Raw genomic sequence first — 24,764 nt, forward strand, 5'->3', positions numbered from 1 at the left:
TAATGTCCCCCCACCGGCACGGACACCGGCACAGAAACCTGGCACGGACATCGGCACAGACACCGCCATTGGCACGGACACTGGCACGGACATCGGCACAGACACCGCCATTGGCACGGACACTGGCACGGACATCGGCACAGACACCGCCATTGGCACGGACACTGGCACGGACACCGGCACGGAAAGCTGGCACGGACACCGGCAGCAACGGCACGGTCGCCGACAATGGCATGGACACCAGCACGGACAACCCGCATGGACACTGGCACGGACACCACCATTGGCACGGACACTGGCACGGACACCGGCACGTACATCGGAACAGACACCGGCATGGACACCGGCATTGGCACGGACATCGGCATGGAAATTCAGCAAGGACACTGGCACGGACACCGGCACCACCATTGGCACGGTGCGGACACTGGCACGGGCACTGGCACTGACACCGCCATTGGCACGGCATGGACATCGGCACTGACACCGGCATTGGCACGGACCCCGTCATGGATATCGGCACAGACAATAGGCATGGTCACAGACAATGGCACTGTCACTGACAATTGCACGAACACCAGCACGGACACCAGCATGGACACTGGCACGGACACCAGCATGGACATTGGCACGGACATTGGTACAGACACTGACATCGGCATGGAAACCCGGCACGGACACCGGCACTCTTAGTTCTTTTTCTTTTTTACAGTAGCCTATATGGTTCAAACTCTCAGGTCTGTTTAATTTAATAAAGATAAAGTCCATGGCAGTCTTAATCCTGTCACCTGCATTATTAATTCAATAGCCCAGCATCACATAAAAGAGATTGATCCCTTGAAGCACTGATTGTCATTCATGATTATTCAAATAATTTGCATTGCGTTGTTTGATAGCAGGTGCCACAAAGAAGCGCGATTAGCATTGGGTATCTTAAGACCACACAGTCGACAAAGTTGCCAGGGAACCAAACACGAAAGCAAAGTGCATTTTATCCAATAATATTTACACAAATGTTTCTTATACGTCAACTTCAATCAGGCAGAGAGCGCCAGTCCAACTTATCCCGTCTTTTCATTAGCTCTTATGAAATTCTGATGCTAACTTTTTTTTAACTTGACTAAATTTATCAGTAGACAAGACCTGTAGATTTTCAATGGCTTTATTTGAAAAATACACACCATTCACATATGCTTCCTTTCCTCTTTGTACTTCATTACAAAAACAATACAAACTGCAGAAAGATTCAGACTATACAGACATCAGATATGAGGTTAGCATGACATTGGACAAGATTCTCAAGTCAAGCTTCCTCTAATGAGGCACAGACTTTTGTTAAAGTTCATTTGAACAATGTTCAAGAGGCAAACTACAGGCATCTAAAAGCATAATGAGTGAAAACTGAAATAACAGCTGAGCAGAACTTTTATTTTAACTATTACTTTTAACTATTAAGGTAACACTTTACAATAGGCTTTCATTAGTTAACTACTTTAGTTAACATGAACTAACAATGAACAATAACTATGCAAGATTACTAAACGCTGTAAAAGTAATGTTGATTTCAAAATGTACTAATACATTATTCAAATCAAAAGTTGTATTTGTTAACATTTATTAATACGCTGTGAACTAACATGAACAGTTGGATTTGTATTAACTAACATTAACAAAGAGGAATAAATACTGTAACAAATGCATTGCTCATTGTTAGTTCAAGTTAGTTCATACATTAACTAATGTTAACAAATGAGACCTTATTGTAAAGGCGTTACCAATATTAGAAATTAAAATGCAAAAAAAAAAAAAAAAAAAAAATCCAACATTGCCAAGTTGGTTCGATAATTGATTTCAAAATGAGAGTTATTTTTTTTCCTGATTTCTGCACAAATCACAATTTAGTTAGAGCCCATATGACCATATTATGTCAAGTTGTTTTAAGAGAAATGTCAAGTGTTTGATATCACTGTCAATTGGAGTTGGCTTAGTATCCTCTCACACTTCTGGTACGAGTACTGAAATTCACAACACATGGCAAAGAAGAATGAACACTTGAGCTTCGTTTTGGTGTTGCAAAAGAAAAAGAAAAAAAAGATAAGGTTCCTCAAACACTCAGCCAAATGAGAGCACTACAATAGAGAACAGCAACACCGAAGCCCTTTAAGGCAGGAAATGGGCCTTATCCTGTGGTGACTGGTGAGTTCTGGACAATTTCCAAAAGATCAGCTCACAATGGAGGCAAACCCACAAGTGATGAGTGCTTGATTCTGTACAAATTGCTTACAAAAAGAAAGGTACACACGTCACTTTTCTAATATATCAATTATATGAGTCAGCAATACAAATGCACTTTTTTCCTTTTCAGGCAACTGGTACCAAAATACTTATAAAATTACTTTCTCGTGTACAATTTAATTGATACTGATCATGTATAGATTTACTAAAATCTATGAAAATATTATTTAGTTATTTAAAACTTGTGACCCTCAAATTAGTCCTTTTATTATTGATTATCTTAAGCCTCAGAACCTAATTTAGGGTTGTTTTTAAATCTAACAGATGTGCAAAACAGAAATAGCAATTTGTTTGAAAATCTGTAGCTTTGTAAATGACACCGCAAACAGCTAAAGACTTTAGCTGGAACCTGATACAACATTTCTTTTAGTATATATATACACTGTGCGATATAATAGTAATAGTATACCATGGACAGCTGTGCTAAAGTTGAAGTGTAGGCCATCTGTGACTTGCAGAACGTTCATAATAAATAGAGACCTTTTGCTCTTTCAATGCAAACAGCCCAGAGAGAAATCTGCAGTTCTGCTGCATTTGTCGTTGTGCTTAAGTCTAAGTCCATTTGCAGGGCTGATGGGAAACCCGAGGCTGTGCCGCAGATCAGCCTGTGGTGAGATCAGTGCCAGCAGTCTCCAAAGTCTCAGCAATTTCACCCAACTCGTCTTGAAGCTCTGTGAAAGAGGGTCTCCGGAAAGCCTCGATCTGCATGAGACAGAACAGACGTTCAGATGGTAACATCCTTTTCCAGGCCAGGGAACAGGGTTTGTTAGCTTTTAAGCATAACTGATAGAGGAAATGAGTGTCCATTTTTATATACACAAAAGGTCACTTACCAGACAGCAGCTGGCTGCCAGCTCCAAAAGATGCTGAGGACACCCACTGACCATTTTCCTGAATGCTGACACATCCAGGCCGTAATCCTGCAACACCCACACACACACACAATGATAAATGCATACAGAGACGATAGATTTTATGAAAACATTTTTTTTTATGTGCTTCTGATACTGGATGTGGCATTCAATCGTGTCAATAACGCTATTTATATTCACCCGTGTTCTTGGAAGGATTTCTGGGTCTGCTGGGATCCTAGCCAGAATTTCACACAGAACAATTCCAAAAGAGAACACATCCACCTAACATTACATAAAGCAAAATCATCAAGCGAGAACAACCAATGCTTTAGAACACAGTGTTCACCGGAGCACAATTTCACATCTCGTTCTGCCATTTTTGAGTCATCACCTTGCGGTCGTAGGGCTCCCCGCGCAGCATCTCAGGGGCCATCCAGAAGGCGGAGCCCACGAGTGAAAGCTTCCTGTCCTTTGCAGGAAGTTCGACCACCTCTCGAGCCAGACCAAAATCAGTCACCAGCGCTTCTCTGCCCCTCGTGGTCACCCTTATTAGACAATTCTGTGGGAGACACAAACATACACTTAGTATGCTTCAGTTTTCTCTCTTTTTAGTCTATTACCATTCATTTATTTTCACTTTTAGGATTGTAAAAATTCAGTAGCATTTGTTCAGATTTAATACAGTCAAAGTATAATACAGTAATATTAGTCAAATATTGCTACAATTTAAAATAACTTTTCTATTTTTATATATTTTAAAATGTAATTTATTCCTCTGGAGTAATGCTGCTGAAAATATAGCTTTGCCACCAGTCTTCAGTGTCACAGGATCCTTCAGAAATCATTCTAATATGATGATTTGGTGCTCAAGAAAAAATTATTATTATTATCAATGTTGGAAATAGTTGTGCTGCTTCATATTGTTTATTTTTATTATTTACATATTTTGTTTCAGGACAAAGTTAAAAAGAACAGCATCTATTTGAGTCAGAAATCTTTTGTAACATTATAAATATATTTACAGTCACTTTTGATCAATTTAATGCTTTCTTGCTGAATAAAAGTATTAATTTCTTTAAAGACCTCAAACTTTAACAAAATAGAGTACATGGCAATATATTTGCTAATAAATAATTGTATGTTATGAATTAATATTAACTTTCCTTTAAATTAGGTCATATATGTCATTAAATTATTTAAAATCAAATATACCAGATATAGCAAGGAAAAACTAAATGTTTACATTTTTAAACAAGCATCTTGGGTAACAGAATAATTTTAAGTGAGTGTTTTTCTTCACTGCCAAAAGGGGGCAGCAAAAACTAGCATAAAGTTTCATGACTCATTCTCAATCTTCTCCAAAAACTCTTACACGGCATTTCCAAAATCTAAATGCATATAAATGTGTTATTTTAATATGGCAACACATTTTCTAAATAAACACAAACTTAAAGTTTGAACCTGTGCAGACTGACTTGTCTGTGGACTTTTAGTTTCAACGCAAACCATGTAAATGCAATACAGATCAAATGCATTTTCAAGTTAAATTATGCATTAAAACATAAATAGGATACATGACAGCCATTTTGTTCTTTATTATCTGTAGCATGTGCCTAGCGGCGGAAGCAAAACTCCCAGGCTCAAATGAAAGATGTTCCTCATCATCACCGTCTCCGTTTAATGAATTATTCAGCTGACCCTGTACCTCGCCGAAGGGTCTGGACCACCTACAACTCCTCTCCTCCATCTCTCGAACACCCCTGGGGTACCAATATGCAATGTTATACCTCGCTTTCAGTTTGAATGGTCTCTAGCGATGATGTGTCATGCCTACAAGCAAACCATTTGGTCTGAATATCAGTTTAAAACAAAATTATTGTGGTTATAATAAAAATGGGCTGTTATTTTAGAGGAAAGGCAAATGAGGAGACACTGAAGCTGACCAGAGTAAGGGGACTCCAGGTACAACCGAGACGTTACATAAGACCAGTGGGAATCTTGGAGCAGAAAGTGCTGATGGATCAAACAGTAAGTTCTGCATCTGGATCGAATTAGAAACCTCAGCTAAACCTCCATCCAAAAAACTGACCTATGATTATAGGACTAAGAAAACTCCAAGCACAGCCCTGAGCCTAGAAGCCTCCAAATTTAGAACAGTAGCTCATGCATATGCCAAGTGTTGCAACACCCTTTGGCTGTGCAGATAATGGGTGGGTTTAAAAGAAAAGTACTGAGGTTGTTTGAGTCAATATGAAAAAAAAAAATGAAAAAAAAAAAAAAAACAGTAAAAAAGTTATATAAATAAATAAATGTATATATATATATATATATATATATATATATATATATATATATATATGATAAAAATATAAATACATTTTATAATAAATAATAAATAAACTAATACATTTGTTAAGCACTGTACAGACATATTAAATGTTTTATTATCTTACATGTATTTGTGTATTTCTAACAAATATGCATATGAATCTCTTTGCAAATGTTTGATCTCGTATTTAAATCCTGTAGTTCTGTAACATTTTGTGCCATTCAGCAGGATGAACCCTTTCACCTCCTCTAAATTTGTGTTCCACAAGCTCTTAAAACACCAGCTTTAGGGAAGCAGTCAACTTTAATAGCTTCTATTTTCTGACATCTTCCCACAGTCATACCAAATTCTATGTCAAATAGCAACTGCAGAGCAGTGGAAACCAATCGATGATCCCTCTAACTGACGTGCTAGATGTCACGGTTGTGTAAATCGTGTGGCTGGCATTTTTGTTTGCTCATTGTTCATATCTGAATGGCTAACAAATAGGCAGTGGCACAGAGACAAGGGTAAAAACAAAAAAAGGGGGGGAGGGATCTGCGAGCCTATACACTGTTTGTGCATTTTCAAATTAGATGGTAAGGGTTGGGGAGAGAGTGTGTGTGTGTGTGTGTGTGTGTGTGTGTGTGTGTGTGTGTGTGTGTGTGTGTGTGTGTGTGTGTGTGTGCGTGTGTGTGTGTGTGTGACAGAGAGAAAGACTGAGTGGGAGAGTTTATTACCATCACAATGGACTGGCCTTGTTGCCTCGCCCTTCACCCCAGGTTTGGTGAGCACTTCTGTGAATCCTGGCAACCAATGACACTCTGACGCAAACATCTATGTCTGCTGTATTTCTCAGGGGAAAATTCCATGCAAAGACTAGACAACAATTCTCTGAGATCCGATGATTGCGGTTCGGTTATATTATCTATGCTTTCCGTTCTCATTTTATATGTACAGTGTGTTCGTCACTAAAGATGATTGCGATTAAGAGCCCTCCTGTACCTTAGAGTTCAGATCTCTGTGATAGATGTTCTTGTAGTGGAGGTAAATCATCCCTCTGGTGATGTCAGAGCTCAGGTCAACTTTCTCTCTCCAGCACAGAGGCACGTCTTTCCTGGCCAACAGCTCCTCTAAACATCCTCCACTGACATACTGTCAAGAGAAAAAGTCAGTGAGGGAAAGAAACAAATATACGCTCACTTTTATTCTTATAGTTTTGAGCAGGTCTCAACAACAAGGATGTCTCTGGGGCCAGTGTAACGTGATGTAATACAAAAATAAAATAAAAGGTAAAGGTTATATAAAACTAAATATTTTCCACTCTTTAGCTCTATTTGTTTCATCTGTAGAACTTTGGTGTTTGATTTCTCATTTAAATGGAAGCTTATTTAATAATTAAATGTTGCATTATATTCATTATTTATTCATTATTTTTCAATATCTAACATTTAATTGGCTGTATCTAATATGTGATTAATTATTGGTAGTAAATGGCAAAATATAAATATTTTCTAAAATATTTAATATTTTTATACATATACATACAAAATTGGCAGATAAAGCAGAAAAAAAACATTGTTGAGCCCTGATAAACATCTGCAAATCACATGTGCAATTACAAAGCATCACATCTTTGGGACAATTCTAAGCACAATATAATGCATAAAATAAATTCAAACTGAGAAACAAACTTTAATTTTGAGGCTAAGATGGAGATCTCACCTCCAGAATTGGGTACAGCTTGTCCTCTTTGACACAAATACCCAGATACCTGAAGAAGAAAAAAGAGATGAAAAAGAAGGTTACGAGCCATCAGCATGACAAGTTCCCTAAAATTGCAATGTTGAGCAAGTTAAAAGACAGTCCAAAATTTTTCAAATGCACAACTATTGTATAGAAATGGAAAGTTACTTTGAGTAAAAAAGAATTATGTTCAAGCTTTCATTTGTCATCACTAATAGAGAACCATGAATCAGTGGAGCAATGAACATGGGTAAATGTAATATTTCACAGTCACGGTGACCTCATTTGCTTCAGCAGTTCTGTTCATGGGTCAACATGACTGTCATCTGTAATATGGTGATGACAGCTGGCAGTAACTGTGCAGTGTTAATTTATCTCAACTTTACAGGCAGTTTTGAATATGGCTCTGTCCTTCCATAACGCACTGGGAATAAAAGCCATTCTGAGATTTCTTAGACAAACACACGTCACAGTGCAGGATTAATAGCAGTATAACCGTGCTGTGCTGGAAAGGGCTTGGGGTGTGCCTTCTAACCTTTAACAGGCTTGTCTAATTCATTCTTCAAAATCTTGTATAGTATCTTGCATTTTAATGACATGGTCATATATGTATACTAGTTAAAGTTTTCGAAACACCTACTCAATCTTCACGATTACAGTTTTCAACAGTTTCAAAATAATAGTATAGGCAAAAAAAAAAAAAACTGAAACCACAAATGGAAGTATGGATATGGCCAAAAAAAAAAACTCTTCTATTTTAGGTTCTTCAAAGTAGCCCTCAATTGTCTAGATTACAGCACACACTAACCAGCTTCATGAGGTGCATCCTGTGATGCATTTTAAACAGACAATTCTTAAGTCAGATTAAGATTCATAATTAATTAATTGCAAGCCTTAAAGCAAAATACTTTAGAATAGATTAATAGGTTTTAAGATAGCATACAGTGCAATCAGTCCAGTGGGTCTAAACTTTTGACTGGTAATGTAAATACACAGTGTACATAAATGAGAATGGAAAGCAAATATAATAACCAAATATCAACAGACCTTTGTCAGGGGTAAACAAAATAAAACTAAAATCCTTTCTGTAGACAATAGTTATATGCTATAAATATTATTTAACCCTCTTTGTTTAGGGGTCACACTTGGCTTCTTCGGTCAAAAGTGACCCAAGCCTTGAAATGCAACTTATTTTTGGTTTTTAGAAATAAATACTTATTTTTTTATGAAGTTGTGGATTTAGATTTATACTTAGACATTTTTGTCAAGGTTTAGATTAATTTTTTATTATGTTAATTTCAATTGTCAGTTTTTGCATTCATTTTACTACAGTCAAACCTGAACACAGAGGAGGACATTTTGTAACTCATAACATCAGAATTCAATCTAGGTCTGATCTGATTTCAAACTCTTATTTGAGTCTTGTGGCTCAATTTTACCATAGTGTCACAGCCACACCAGTTCAGTTGTGTGTGTATAACAGTGTATTGCGTGTGCCTCTGCGAGTATGCAAGTTAGTTTGTGTGTGTGCACGTGTGTCTGTTTTGTACTCTTGTCTAACCTCATCCTTGCTGTTCTTTTTTTTCACACATTTCCGAAAACTTGCTCCGTGTTATAGTCGCACTAGTTCATATACATGTCTGGGGTGAGGGGGATGTGTCTAATTTGGATGTATTAGAGTGTCATCCCTTCATTGCAGTGCACTTTTTCTGAACAGTGGCTGATTTGAAGTTGTACCACCAAAGGATTATCTTCATTGAGTTTGCAGATTTTTTTTTTTGTATTTCCTTTCCCATTAATTTCCAATGTCTATTTTTGACCACAAAGGGGCCAAGTGTGACTTTTTGTTTTTGACCCTTTAACATATCTGAATCACACATTTTTTGTTGTGTGACAAAAGCCACCAAATGTCATCCCATTCTGATGAAGCAAAAAATCATAATAATATCATGATTCAATAAAATGAGTGCAGTATATGGCAAGTTATTAATTCAGGGATACCTCACTATGTTGGGGTGTGAGAGTTTCTGCAGAAGGCTGATTTCTCTTACAATGCTGTCCTGATCAACATCATTCTTATAGATCTTTACTACCATCACCTTCCGTGTGCTGTTGTGGATGACCTGAAAAATAAAGTAAAGTGACAGTAAAATGAAAAACAGAGAGGGGAAAGGAATGAATCCTAAAGAGGTATTAAAACATTCCGATCTCTCTCTCAGAACAATCAAAGAGAAAAGCGTCCGTGTTATATACAGGAAGGGACAGAACTGCTGAGACAGTTGAGCTGTGCAATCATCGCTTATGTAATTTACACAGCAGGGACTCATCAGGAACCCATTAATGGGCATGGTGTACTCGGCACAAGGGCCACCTCAAACTGGGCCTAGCTGACAAATATGTCCTAATTAGTAGGACTACAATACTGCACTGTATGAGTGCCATTAAAACATACACACATATACCGCACACTGGGAGACCTTCTGCAGTACAATAGGAGGATTACAAGTCGAATTTATCATATTTATTGTTGATGGACTTCACTATAAAACATTTATGATAGAATTCTGAAAAATATTATGTAATAAAATGGAGTAACAAAATAAATCAATATGCATGAAGTAGTCAAAATTGTACACTGTGTTTTTTGTTGTTGCGAATAATTCTCAACGGACAATGTGTTAAAGGACTAAGCAGATAATTCATGTCTGCCAAAATTTCTAAGCACCTACTGCACTTCAAATCACAGACAGATTCATGTCATCAGATTCAAGATATTTTGAGCATTACCTTGTAAACCTTGGAGAAAAAGCCACTGCCAATCAGCTCATGTGTAAAGTTTTCCCAGAACTCTAGCTTGCGGACGGCCGTGCGTAGCTTCTGCCAGCGGTCCACATGGCAGTATGTATCAGAAGACTCTCTATACAGCGTCGGGCTGGTGGGCTCAGACGAAACGTCCACCTCACACATCCTGGAGATCTCCGCTGAGAACCGAACACACACACAAAGTGTTGAGAGAAACACCAAAGCTTTCCACAAGGAGTGCTTAAAGCCAATTCAGCGTTAGAATATGATGGTAAAAAAAAAAAAGTCTAAAATTTACTGAAAAACCTGTAATTTTTTAAATCAAAGAATTCTTTGTGAAATGCCTCTTTAAATATTTATCAAGCGCAAAGCTTAAACTGCAAAAGAATTAGTAGCTGGTTTCTAAAGGAAGCAGTGTGTGTTTATGGATGAAAGTGAAGCTCTCGGTTTGAAGCTCATACAGTGAGAACTGGATTAGCTCAATGAGTAGGAAGGCTCTCGCCTGCTGTGGCGGGGTATAAAAGTGACAGAAGAACGATGTCTTAAAATAGCCATGGACAGCATGCAGATAAGGATTCATGCAGGTGAAAGACAGATTGTTCTTGATCAAAACACAAATGAGACATCAACAACTTACAATTTGTGTTACTGCTGAGACTCATTGAGATACATTTAGTTCACACAAAAGTGAAAATTCTGTCATCATTTACTCATCTTCTTGTAACTCCAAACTCTTTTGTAAACCAAAAAAAATGAGATATTTAGAAGAATGTAGTCTGATCTTTTCATAGAGTGAAAGAATACAGTGACCACAGATGGTATGGTGTTTTACAGTATATCGTTTTTGGACCCCATTGACACTTTGCTGAGTTTAACTGCATAAAAGCATACACATGGGTTTTGAACAATTTGAAGATGAATAAATTACAATTTTGATTTTCACTTTAACTGCCTATCGTAAATGTAAGACGAATTTTAAACGATGTAATGTACCGCTCAAAAGTTTGAGGTCAGTGAGATTTTTCTGTGAGAAATTAATACTTTTATCAAGAATAGAGACAATTATAATGTTACAAATGAGCTCTATTTCAGATAATTGCTGTTCACTTGTAGCCTGGCTAACGCCAGACCCAATTCTCGTTGAGACTTGGGTCTGGGAACTAAATGTGCATTTTCTCGTATTTGAGGCGTGGTTTACGAATGCCCGGCGCCGTTTATTGGGTGCTAAGAATGTCTATCAAATGCGCCTGTACGTAGCTCATAGCCAATCGTTTCCATTATACCAGATGACGTATGTAGAGAAATGGTTTAACGCCAAACGCTGCTCTTTTTTCTAAATAAAATTGCGATCTAAACTACTTAGAACAATATATAAGGCTGCATCAAAAGGTAGCTTCGCGTCTGCTGCCATGTTGACTCCATAGATATAAACAAACTGCTTAGTTGTGTCGCAAAGATGTCGTCATCGTCTTGCTGCTCCCTCCCCGTTCTGTGATTGGTTCCCTAAACGAGGCGAAAATCAGGTCCATGGTTTCCAGACTGCCTTTCAGCGAGAATAAAATCACGCTGCGCAAAGGCAGTCTGGGGAAACCCAGGCTAGTTCACTTGAACTCTATTCACCAAAACAACACTGCATTTTTTGTGCAATTCCGCCATAAATATTAAGCCGCAAAACTGCAATAACAAGAAATGTTTCTTGAGCACCAAATGAGCATTTTACAATGATTTCTAAAGTGCAACACTGAAGACTGGAGCAATGGCTGCCAAAAACTCAGAAAAAAAAACAGAAAAGAGTTATTTGTTTCATAATATCACTGTTTTTATTGTACTTTTAACAAATAAATGCAGCCTTGAAGAGCATACAAACTTATATATTGTATACTGAATAGGTTGGAAGTCTGACTTTAAACCCACACAGGATATTTGCAACACGAAATAGACATTGTCACACATTACTGTGGTTTTCTTGTGAGGTTGAGCAAATTCGGCAAATACCCTAACGAAGAAAAGATTATAATAATGATATACTACACAGCATAACTCAAGTAAAACAAGTACTCTCCAACTTGATATACACACCTGTAATATCTAAAAACACCATCAACAGCACTAGTGTCAGTTCACTCTTGGTTCATATAATATCTGGGGTCTAGAATTAATGCATCAGTATTTCCATGTTGGGGAGACACTGAGAATAAAGTGGGGCGTTGAAGTCAATGGGGACTGTCATGCCAGCCCAATGATGCTGCCGGGGAACAGCACTGAGTGGCACGCTTACACAACCCGCCGGGCTTTGTCACTTAAGCGGGAATCATCTAGCGGTATTCATCAAGGGTACAGCGCACACATGCAGTCTTTGTGCGTCTGCTGCTGGAAACACAATCACAGCCCTTTCAGTTTTACAACCTCAATAAAAAGCAAAATGCTTAGAGTGCAATCCTAACTCGTCTCTTCAATCCACCATTCACCCGAATGATAAATAAAAGACTTCAAGAGTGACTTCAGACTTTTGGAGGTTCCTCAAAAGCTTTTGTGTACGCTTACAGACTCACTATTTTTGACATCAGACCTCAATTGAAGTTTGAGTACATGGTACATTCAGAAAATAATGACAATAATCAAATAAATAAACATAACTTCTGGTGAAAAGCATGTTTTTGCACCAAGGTGCAAGTTGAAGCATCATCCTAGTACAGACTGATTTATAACAGCGGACATCTCCACTGGAGTTCAAGCAAGCTGATTTAGTTTTAGACAAACCACAAGTTAACATTACAGTGATAAAATTCACTAAAGGAAGTGGTTTCAACCTCCCATTTACTCTGGGAGGAAACAGCCGCTATCTAAGCGGCAGCTAACGTCTGCCCTCCCCTCGTACAGGAGACTCCGGGTTTGTGAAATATGCGGGTCAAAAGGAGACATTGACTCAAAGTTTACACAGCACGCAGCACGTCACAGGATGCCATCATGAAGCCCGCAACCTGCCTTCACATGCACACGAGAGGAAACCGACCCTCAACTTACTTTTACAGGAACACTAATGCTTCAGCATGCAGTAATATGCCCAAATTAACTATGTAGAAGCTACAAACGACTAGAAATTTTTAAATACTATAAAGTACATCTAATTTTTTTTTTAAATGTTACAAAATAATATGAATTTAGAAAAAAAAATGCCTGAATTTAGATGTTAGTCACTTTAATGACCAACTAGACATTAATTACTTTGCATGCAGTTAGATTTCTTAATTGGTCAGGTGTTGGTTAATAAAAATATTTGTGATCCTAATATCTAGTGTTTTTTATCATCATTTAAATACCTTTATTAATATAATTTTTTTATAAGAATACATTTTATTTAAAATATTATGTTTTTCATTTTCATTTTCAGTAAGTCTGTCATTGTCATTTTTATATTTATCTTTAACTTATTTTTTTATTTCAGTCTTAGTAATGTAATACTTAAAATTAGATTACAGTTAGATGCCAAGCCAAGATTTCTAATTTTAGGTTTTATCTAAGATTTATCATTTCAATTAATGAAAACCATTTAAAAATTATAATTAACAATAACACTGATCTTATTTTTTGGTTTTGAAGGATAGAATATGCCGTAAGAAAAGGTCAGAAGCAGGAGTAACATGAGAAAAGGGACGAAACAAAGTCCTGAACATTCTCGGAAAAGCCTAGGCCAGAACAGAGATAAGAAACCGCTATAAGAACATGCGAGTCAAGTCATGAAATTCACACCAAGTAAATCGCTTCATGCTGTCCATAGTCACACCATAATAAGCGTCTACGCACAACATGCCATGTATTTGTTTTTGTTGCATTCTTTTAGTCCACATCACGACAAGTTCTCCCTCTCTCCGCACACGGTTTTCTCATGTGGCTGCTGGGATTGGTGTGAACTGCAGGGGCAGAAGCTGAAGTCTGTTCCAGACTCAATCTGTTGGAGAAGAGAGAGCTTTGGCGTCGCTCCAGAGATCTCCCCCTCACATTCTCTCCCACTCTCTCTCTCTCTCTACCGAAAACAACATTCAGCACAGTGGCATACCAAACATCAAAAATGTCAAAAGTCTTACTGATGTTTTTCTCTTTTCCATCTCTGCCTGTCTGTTTTTTTCTTGGAGTTTTGGGAGCACTGGTTTCTGCGTGTCCAAATGCAGGATGTTGAATTGATCAAACTCACATTTGTGCACGCACAAACTCAATTTTTTAAGCAATTTAGGTGCGATGACTAGTCGTAATGATTTCGTTAAGACTGGAGCCCACCTGTCTGGGGAAAAAAAAATCAATCAAAGGAACAGCAAGATAAATCTAGTTTCCTAATAATGACTGAACAGAGACTGCTTTGTCACAATGATTTGCTGCCTAACAGGCTGCATTTGCAAACAGTGACAAAATAACTGATCCAGTGAAGCTTACAGTATATCTGCTGAACTATACGGTATCAGTGATGTATAGTATCTAAGCATAAGCATGGAAAGGCTCCGCTACTATGAAAACAAATCTGTGATGAGAGAAGAATGATTTTGCTCATACACTAAAAACAATTCAAAATCTAGGCCTAAATAACTACATATTAGGTATTTTGATTAGGCATCATACACTATTGTTCAAATTTAGTGTTGGTAAGATTTTTTTAAATGTTTTTAAAATTAGTTTATTATGCTCACAAGGGCTGCAATTTTTTAATAAAAAATAAATTAAGTAATATTGTGAAATATTATTACCATTTATTTGTAAATGATTTAAATTCTAATTTCAGAATTCATTCTCATATATTCTTATTTGGTGCTCAATAAATATTTTTTTTACCCTTAATGTTGCTTATGACTGCTTAATATTTTTAAGGAAATATTTTTCAGGATTCTTTGATGAATAGAAAGTTCAAAATAACACATAATATGAAATAGATTTTTGTAACAGTGTTTAACTGTCAATTTTGATCAATTTAATGTCCTCTGAATAAAAGTATACATTTCTTTCAAAACAATAAAAAAATATAAATAAACGTATTGACCCCAAACATTTGAACGATAATATATAACATGCATGTAATTGCTGTTGCTTGTATACTACATATCATAGTGGCGAGCACCACTCTTTATCAGAAGGATTCAGATCACAGAAACTTATGTCGTGTATGCAACTGGTCTCCAAGCACATCTCAAGGTTTGATCAACATAAACACCACGTACTTCCTTAAATCAAAGCAATTATCTTCTGAGGTTGGCTTCTTTTTGTTAGTCTACCCTTGACTTTGACTTCTGACTCTAACAGCATCACATGTTTGCGCGTCACGATTCTGTGCTCAAGCATCAATCTACATACATCTATGCTGCACTTAGTAAAGACAAATAAGACAGTATACAGAGTGGTATAAGTACAGAAGGAAGTACTTTTTCGAACAGTCCTTTCCTTTGCTGTTTTATAGGAGAGAGACGGGACTGGGCAGTACACTTTTGGAAGGAGATGGAGGGAGGAAAGCTATGTTTTCCTGTCTCACACACCAAAGGGCAGGGAGGATCTCAGCTATGTCAACAGGAGGGCACAGACCGAAAGATATAAACTCAAGAATAAAAATAGTGGAGTACAACAGACAATAACTAGGCTATATGTTAACCTGATGGCACTCTATTGCACTGTCGTCTTGTCTGAAACACTCAGAGGTGGACAAAGTACACAACTTCCTTACTCGAGTAAAAGTACAGATACTACTGGTCAAATATTACTCCGTTACAAGTAAAAGTTGTAAAGACAGATTTTTTACTTAAGTACTATTAAAAATGAGTACTTCTGTACTTCTACTTAAGTACTGTATAAAAGTAAATTTCAATGTATTGTTTTATTATTGTTGCATGTAATACTTACAGTAGATTATGCCTCTGAATATATGCCTGCCTACCCTCATATCAATATCACATTTATTTAAACATCACAATGGTTTCGGACACCCAAATGGCTGTTCTCAATTTTTTGCCGTTTAGTGAATATGTTAGCCTTACTATTATCTATAAGCTAGAGTGCTCCAAAACAATGACAACATTTGCATTTAGAAGACCAAAACCAATGTTGAAAATAAAAATCAGGTTAATGTCAGAATCCAATGTCAGATTGACGTTAATCTCCAACTTTGGACAACATCAGTCGAGTTCTGACGTGGTCAACCAGACTTTTATTTCCAACCAAAATGCAACCCCTGCAACCAAAATCATCCCTGACGTTACTACTTTCTACTCAAGGACCTTGACAGAAATGTAGTGGAGTAAAAAGTATGATATTTGTCTTTCAAATGTAGTGAAGTTAAAGTAAAAAGTTTCCAGAAAAAAATAATACTCAAGTTAAATACAGATACTCAAAAAATTTACTTAAGTACTCAAGTAAATGTACTTCGTTACTGTCCACCTCTGGTAATGAGACACTGACATGTCACAAGACTTCAACTCTAGAGCACGTCACTAGAAGCTCTGGGAACATCTATTCTGATTAATTCTCTTCATGACATTCTCAACGTGAATCCACTAATTTATTCCCAGCCATACGGAGAGGAGAAAGGTCAAGTGAGGATTATCAAACCTCTCTATTGAATACATTAGGCAGAGCAAAGCAGAAAACCTGTTCTTCATGACACATGCAGGTGTACAGAGTAGCAGCATGTTTTTAAGGACAACTAGCCGTGTACAGTATTTTTTATAAAACTGATTAATTCCTATAGTATTGTTACTTACTGCACTGGTTTAATAAGCTATTCATGTGCATCTTGAGGTGGGTGGAGAGGTGTCCGCCGGAGCTCAAAACACAGACAAGCTGGGAAGTGCCTATATGACAGAAGCTATAAGAAAAGGGACACACATAGAAGCAACCATGAACAGAGACACACAAAACATAGAAATGTAACAGAATCAGCAAGGACATAGAAACAGCACACTGAACCGACATGACATTTTAAATGCAACAAACTCTGATAAAGTGTAAAATCACATCCCACAATGAGAGAGCTCTGTAAGGCTAGCTCTTGGTGCACATAACTGTCGCATCATATTATGAGTCAACATTTAAATGAGAACATGAAAATGACAGACGGATGAGTGGGTGGATGCATGGACCAAGATGCGGTTGTTAACAAGCAGAAATGTTTTAAACATGTGCACGTGTAGCCTAGTTTATTATAATCACACACACACACACACACACACACACACACACACACACACACACACACACACACACAGTAGGAAAATAATCAAGGTGCATACATCCTAGAAGTAGCACTCGATTTAAATCAATCTCTTACTCACAGCAAAAAGCACCCCGGCGTCTTCACCTCCGCTACTGCTGACTGATTTATTGCTCAGCGATCAAAATCGACTAACGTTACAACCCCCCTACAAGTTCTAGTCGGAGACAAACGGCATCACTTGCTACTGCGCTTCTGTTCTTGGATGAGTCCATTTACCGTCACTCAACCCGACAATCCTCAAATACAGCGAACCCGCCCTCCTTCAGACTTACAACTGCTTAACAGGGTTTAAAGCGGTCTATGTTTAATGGGCTGGGCTGAATGTAGTGGGAGCCAGTTGCCATGACGTCATAATTGTTACGTTCAGCCCCACCCACCTGTTCCATGCTGCTGCTTCAAAACCAGTGAGCTGCTTACTCAGAACTGAACTAGTGGTGTGATTTTGTTCAATGACTCGAATCTTGTTCATCTCTTCACCTGACCAAACAGACTAATTTTGTGACCATTTGCGTGTAGGCTATACAAATCTAAGAGACCGTTAACGTGTCAACTCCATTAGGCTAATTTAAAAAATAAATAAAGGTGACTTGACAAATGAAATGACAATCTCAACTTCCGTTTCATGCCTACTTTAAATTAGTTTATTTTACAAAACGAAATTTGTTGAAGGAGATCCAAGTCGCTTTAGGCTAGCCAGCCTAAACACACTGATTCGTTCAGTGATTCGTTCGAAGCACATCAGTATAGCCTTGCTAAAGTGAACAATCCGTTGATGTTGCAAAACATGATGTTGCCCGTTGTCTATCCTACAACACCTCACTAAGTTTTTAGAATCAGCAGCTGGAAATAAATTCGAATAATTAACTGTAATATCACAGCAACAAACACAATTCAGCGCTTTGCATCTAATTAAACAGTCCAAATTTACTTTTCCATTGTGTGTGGTGTGTGTGTGTTTCTTTTTAAGAAAGCCGCAAAAAAGTGTGTTTATGTTTGAACAGCTGATTTCCAGGCACACACGGTAGGCTACTACAGGCCAGGCGGTAGCCTAAATGTAAAAGAAAGTGACGACAGATTTCTGCTTCGTTAATACGAATCGTTCGTTATACAAATAAATTATAGCTTTGTGTACTGAGAGGTCAATTAACTGGACAATATAGCAAATTACTATCTGGATTACAACCTTTTAGGCATAGGCCTACAACCTTTCAATTAGTCTAAATATTCACTGCATTTCCTCCGCTCGCTATTATTAGGGAAATAGCGCCCCCGTCTGTATAAATTACGCACCAGAATCTTTGCGGTTTGCAATCAGTTCAAAATGTATGCTTAATAGACCTTCCATAGAGGAAACAGAGACAATAATCACACATTTTATCATAATAATTTATAATACTTTTATTGTTTAAAGTGCATAGGTGGTAACTCTTTTATCATCACATTTGCTACGAATTATGTTTCATGACAGAAGCACAAGCATACTCAGTTTAAATAAATGCAACTGCAATCTGATTAATAAAATAAATTGCTGACATATATAAGTGTCGCTCTGATTTTCAAATTGACAGCAATTACAAGGGCACATAAAACAGCCAATCAGATGTCTTTTACATTTTGAAAACAGACCAAATATATTTTTATTGATATTACTTCACACTATAAAGAAAAATCATGAAAACAGCACAACAGGCATCCCCACTTCTTGAGGACTCTTATCTTCAGGAATTACCCATTTCACACATTTCCTAGTGTTTTTACTCTTTTGAAAAAAATATTTTTGTAATAGTTCCTGTTATCTAGGAAGTGTTTTACATCACCACTTCCACCCATATGCATTTATTTATTGACCTTCCTTTTAATATGTATTGATTATTTATTTATATATTAAAAATGTTTTATAATACATTATTTTGTAAGTGTTCTTAGCCATTTGAAACTGTATTATGTTCTCTCTGCATGTGTAAGTACGGATCAAATCATAATTATGTGTGAAGCTTGTTTAAGGAATGGAGTGTACTTCTAATACAATTTTAGGCTTTCAGTTTGATGAAGGTAAATAGTCTGTATCAACATGTAGATTGAGACTTCTGAAAGTCATGCCAAATGCGGAGAAGATTCTGCGGATTAAAGCCATTCACTACAATACGCTTGGAAAAAGTGCACCTTTCATAACTAAGCTTGCGCACCTCAAAAAGATTCCTAAGTCTCAGAAATCTTGTTGCGTAAACTGGTTTTACACCCAGGACATGCAGGCACATCCCCACATAAACATCTTCGAGTGGAATTGGCAGGACAAATCTAGAGGCCCATGATATTTTTCTGGCCAGGTCAGTGGAAAAGACATATGCTGCTCCAGACACGTATGGAGGATACCAGGTGTCTGGGTAAAGATCCTCTGGGATATACCATTTGTTGTAACTATCCCTGTGAGGAACAGCATCTGAGATGACCGATCCAGTGATGTAGTCTTTCCTTGAGGACTCGTCCCGACCATGCAGGTAGTCCACCAGGTAACGCACATTGAGAAAGACATCTGCATCGATCTTCATGGTATACCAGGCAGCCTGGCAGTAAGTGGCTACCCAGTTCATAATCATCATTGTCTTGATTGTGAGATTATGGTAGCTGTCCACAAAGTCCATTTGAATAATGTCACCATATTCCTTGCTCTCCGTCTCAAGGTGCTCCTGCAGTACTGGCTCGCTTTGTGCTGGCTGACCAAGGACAAACAAATGCAAAATAGCCACACCAGGAATCAAGCCATGTTGACCCCATGTCCTTCTAATAGCAGTCCTAGCCTCTCTGTTTTTGAGAGTCACTGGGATCATAAGAACCAGGAAAGGACTCTTCTTCTCACACAGTTCTGGCTGGTTCAAAATGAATCTGTATGTTGACGGTGAGATCACATCATGGAGCTCTTTAGGTGTTGGAGTCTTCTCCGGAAGAGATGGCCAAAGTAATGTGCCGTTGAAAGCGAATATAAATAAAAGTGTTATTAATCCAGCGACAGCTAGGTATTTTAGAAGTTTAAACCGCGATCGTTTCCGCATATTAACACGCGATACAAACTTAATTGCCCCACATGTAGGACATTTCAAAACTTGAATATTTGACGAAAGCTATGCGTAAGGCTAAGATGTCTGTTTGGTAGAAGTTACAAACCCTTCTTGACAGGTGGAGTTTAACTTGCTGCCCCACTTTTAAAGTAAAACAACTTTAATTTTCAATCGGTTTTAAGTGGACGTAATTCACAAGATAAACCAGCTGGCTATAAAGGTTATTTATAATATATTTATCATGTAGCCGATACAGTCACCGGGGAGTGTTTTATCCGGAGTTGCCAGATTATTCTGGCATAGGCAGGCAAAACAGAAGCGAAACAATGATTTGATTATAGAATGAAGACAGACATTTGCTTGATTTTGGATTCACGATTAAGCTATTAAGTTTCTTAATTTAAAATGTTAAAGAAACCCGCACAAATAATCGCAAATCAGGCGATAAACACTACCTAGTTTTCTCCCCCCATATAAGCGCATTTTCCTCGCACACCCTGGCAACATGATTTTACGAGAACCTCACTTGAGATGTGCCTCGCCCTGGAATTCAGCCGAGAGACGAGTACAGGCAGGAATGGATGATGTAAGCTTCGTGAACGAATCGTTCTTTTGAACCGGTTCTTTTTAGTGAACCGATCGAACTAGCTACACTGCTGAATCGTTCACGTCTTGCTTCAGCGCTGATCCACAAGTTACTACTAATATTAGTTAATTAGTTCATGCCTGACAGTCCCTCCGACTCGAAATAAAATAATATCCCGGAGCATATTTTACTCCAGTAAATCCAACAGTTCACTGAACTGAGACATGTTGTGCTGAGAGAAGTTTAGTTCGGACGTGTTCGAGATAGAACCATATGAACCGGGAGAGACAGTGCCCCTGTGTCAACAAGCTTGGCTCCCCGTCTGGCCCCCGGTCCTAAATTTGGAATCGAGAGCCAGCCTCCATTCCCCCCAATGGAACGGTTTTTTTACAGCGGCGGCTCGGAGCCTCTCTCAATAGTTCCCGTAAGTAGCAGCAACGCGGTAGAGTTACAGCAGAACAGACCGTTTGTGATGCACTTTTAAAAGATAACCCTTTCACACGTAAGTTTAAAATATTCTAACTTACACCCCAGCGTGAGTTTTTCAAGGCGACCGTTATTTCGAATCGGTCACTTTAGTGTTTCCATAGTGACGCGTCAATGCTTGTCACGTGACACAGCCAGTGTTGCCAGATTGGGACGGTGATTTCCAGCCCAAAAGCTCACCAAAACCCGCCCACTACAAGTAAAAACCGCCCAAAATTTTACTACCAAAATAATGTGATATAATTGTATGGCCATGTCATTGAGAAGCACAATTAGTATATCCTTAAAACAAAATAACGATGATAAAAAAAAAAAAAAAAAAAAATTCCCAGGAAAACGGATAAAAAAAATAAAAATAAAAAAAATTCCCAGGAAAACGGATCAAAACGGATTTGACACTGTCAAAACGGCAATCAAGAAATTAACCGATGACTTTAACCCTCGGAAGTACACAGAACAAAACGCAGAATTTAGCAGTCAAAACTGATTAATCGTTGATTCAAACCTTTTTCAGCCGCTGTCAGGGACAAGTAGAGAGTGCATGCAGTCTGGACGGTGTAGAAGTTGCAGATGTCTGGTTAGGCTAGTGTGCAATGTGCATATGACCATGGAAAGGAGTCGTCCCATATTCAATTTCAATTCAAGTCATTCAACTGTGCTCTCATCTTTATATTCACCATCGAGTCATCAACATGTGTACGTTTTTAGAGTTGCTCACTATCTCACTCTTTACTGTAGATGCAACTTACTGTATGTCACTTTAGCATTAGCGATCACTTGAATACAGTCAGCTACAAGTTATCGCGCTAAATCACGTCTTCCTGCTGATCGCTCGTTGATTGGCTAAAAGTGCGTGCTCGTCGGTGACGTCAACACCAACGCCAGCTGACTCTGCACTGCATGGGCGTGTGTGTTGTAATGTCATGGTGACTGATTTTATGGACTACATGCACACTTTAGTTTAGTTTTTTAACCAATTAGATTTTAAAATGTAGATGTTTGAAAACCGCCGAACTGACCCCAAACCAGCCCAAATTTTGTCCACCCGCCCAAAGCCTTTTTTACCCGCACAATCAAATTCAAAACCGCCCAATTGGGCGGGAACCCGCCCAATCTGGCAACACTGGACACAGCGCAACTACAACACAGCGCTGAATGAATGATGATATGCTTTTGTCATTTTTTCTTTTTTTATTCAAAATATTCACACATTTATTAGCATGAAACACTGATATTCCGGTAGTTCTGTAATCCGGTATAATATTAACATTCACCTCAGCAGTGATGGGAATAACTGTTACTAACGGCATTACTTTTTCCAGTAACGAGTAATCTAATTGATTACTCTTCTCATCTTAATAACACCGTTACTGCCAAAAAAATGCGGCGCGTTACTATAACTGATGAAGCTGTTTTTTTTTCATCAGACCAACTAGATCTCTGAGCGAGAGGCAAATACTTTTTTTTACTGTTCTTCCTTGGTTAGTGGGCAGAGCACGTAACCACGTAACCAGAGCGCATAAATGCTGACGATTGGCTGATGTAGAGTAAAATTTCATTGTAAGCCAATCAGAGGTAGAGTTGGGCGGGTGTTCGAAAGCACGCATAGTAGATGGGCATTCGGCTCTTTTGACTCAGCTCACTGAAAAGAGACGGCTCTTTTGGCTCACAAACGGCTCTTTAAATGACTTTGACTATAATATTTAAATTTTTATTACATAATTATTTAATTTCTATAGGCTAAATTTGTAAAAATAGAGTCGGCTCTTCAGATATGCGAGCCAGCTCCCGACGTTCACCTAAAAGAGCCGGCTCTTAGAGTCGGCTCATTCGCGAATCGCGAACGACCCATCAAAAGCTCATTCGCGAACGACCCATCACAAAGAGTATAGAAGAACAAGAGGCGAAACTCTGATGCTTTCTGGGTAACAGCCACTAGGTGGCGCGGCCGCCATTTTGGGGTGAAGATTCCAACTGGAGTTACTGGACAACAGCACAGATAACAGTTACCGTAACAGTTACACATAAACAAACAGAATGACAACGAAGTCCAAGTGGAATAAAAGAAAGCAGTGCTCGGCAATAAACTGCAAAAACTATCAGTGCAGTACAAATCTTGCCTTTCATCGGTTTCCCAAATACCCTGACAGGTAAATTTGGCCTTTATGGCATGCAACTTATATATTGGTATTAATTCAATGTTTGAAATGCTAATACTTGAACTTCAAAGAATGTCAAACCAAACTGAAGGTTTTGTGGGGAAAAGAAGACTTGTCTAAGTCTGTGAAATAAACTGTTAAACGGGATTTGATGATCACTAGTGCTGATTGTACGTTATTATATGTTGTCATTATTCAGTTAGGATTTGATCTTTAACCCTCTGGAGTCTAAGGTGTTTTTGGGGTCCTTGAGATGTTTTGACATGACCTGATATATGTATTTTTTTCAGTTGCTTATAAACATATTAATGGCAAAGGTGTAATTACACTCTATTTAGCACGAACATGACTATCATAATATGTGAGCAACATGTATGTACATGTTTGCATTTTTGAGAGAATATTATTTATGCGTGGTTATTCAAAAAACTCAAACTTAAATGTTCTGATATAAGACCACAAACGACCAACTTCACATATTCCCACAATACTTTTGACTAATGGATGTTGTCGGCTAGAGTATTTACTTCAAAATGATCTGAAAATCATCCGGGCTAATCGTTCACATAAAACAATAGATTGATTTAAATTTTGTAAGACACTTTTTGTTTGGAAAGGCAATATGCAGGGGGGCGTGAATGATCCAACAAGGTCATGAATAATGTCCTCATTCACACCTGGAGACAAAGAAGACCTGCTAATGCTGCATACTAATGAGCCTTTCACTGAGTGTGTCACTGAGCCACACAGAATGCAAACAACACACACACACACATATATATATATATATATATATATATATATATATACATACATACATACATACATACACACACACATCTACAGAATTGGTTCAGAGTTGGAAACATCTTGAAAAAAAAGTGTATTTTTCCACAAACTCTGTAGGCCTATGCTTGCAAATTGTATAATATCCAAGGTAAACATTTCTAGTAATTGTGCAGTTAATTCTCATTCGTATTTTCAGAAAGTTTTGGATTATGTAGGCTATCCTCTCCCCAAATTTGTCACTAATAAAACACAAAAATAATTTAAAGAGAAGGCTTATATTGACCTTTTAAGATTTTGTTTGCACCTTGGAAATTAGGTTTTGATGTGGCAGTACAAACTTTATAATCTATCCAAAACGAAATGTTGTCTTTCATATTTCGTCTGTAACATATCCTCTTTTATAATATAGCCTATATTAGGGCATAAATGTTAATTTG

At 37.9% G+C, this 24,764-nt stretch overlaps 2 protein-coding genes across 3 annotated transcripts; both read right to left on the bottom strand.

The window, feature by feature from the left end:
• Positions 1-1,145: 1,145 nt before the first annotated feature.
• On the bottom strand, positions 1,146-17,579 carry LOC306995771 (dual specificity testis-specific protein kinase 2). Of its 2 annotated transcripts, XM_079607666.1 has the most exons (10): positions 17,310-17,576; positions 16,740-16,843; positions 9,991-10,184; positions 9,205-9,326; positions 7,183-7,231; positions 6,463-6,612; positions 3,541-3,708; positions 3,348-3,431; positions 3,129-3,215; positions 1,146-2,997 (listed from the first exon to the last, which is right to left on the bottom strand). In XM_079607666.1, exons 2-10 carry the CDS (start codon positions 16,768-16,770, stop codon positions 2,896-2,898), a joined length of 987 nt encoding a protein of 328 aa, XP_079463792.1. In that variant the 5' UTR covers positions 16,771-16,843; positions 17,310-17,576; the 3' UTR covers positions 1,146-2,895. The 2 variants fall into 2 exon arrangements, with proteins under 2 accessions (XP_079463792.1, XP_079463793.1); XM_079607667.1 differs by lacking the exon at positions 16,740-16,843 and having other exon boundaries at positions 17,310-17,579.
• A 1,068-nt stretch (positions 17,580-18,647) lies between these two features.
• Positions 18,648-21,436, bottom strand: b3galt8 (beta-1,3-galactosyltransferase 8). Its single transcript, XM_079607172.1, has one exon. The coding sequence runs from the start codon at positions 20,299-20,301 to the stop codon at positions 19,318-19,320; it is 984 nt and encodes a 327-aa protein (XP_079463298.1). The 5' UTR covers positions 20,302-21,436; the 3' UTR covers positions 18,648-19,317.
• Positions 21,437-24,764: the final 3,328 nt, after the last annotated feature.

This window comes from Phoxinus phoxinus (assembly GCF_949152265.1).
Source record: "Phoxinus phoxinus genome assembly, chromosome: 3".
NCBI lineage: Eukaryota > Metazoa > Chordata > Actinopteri > Cypriniformes > Leuciscidae > Phoxinus > Phoxinus phoxinus.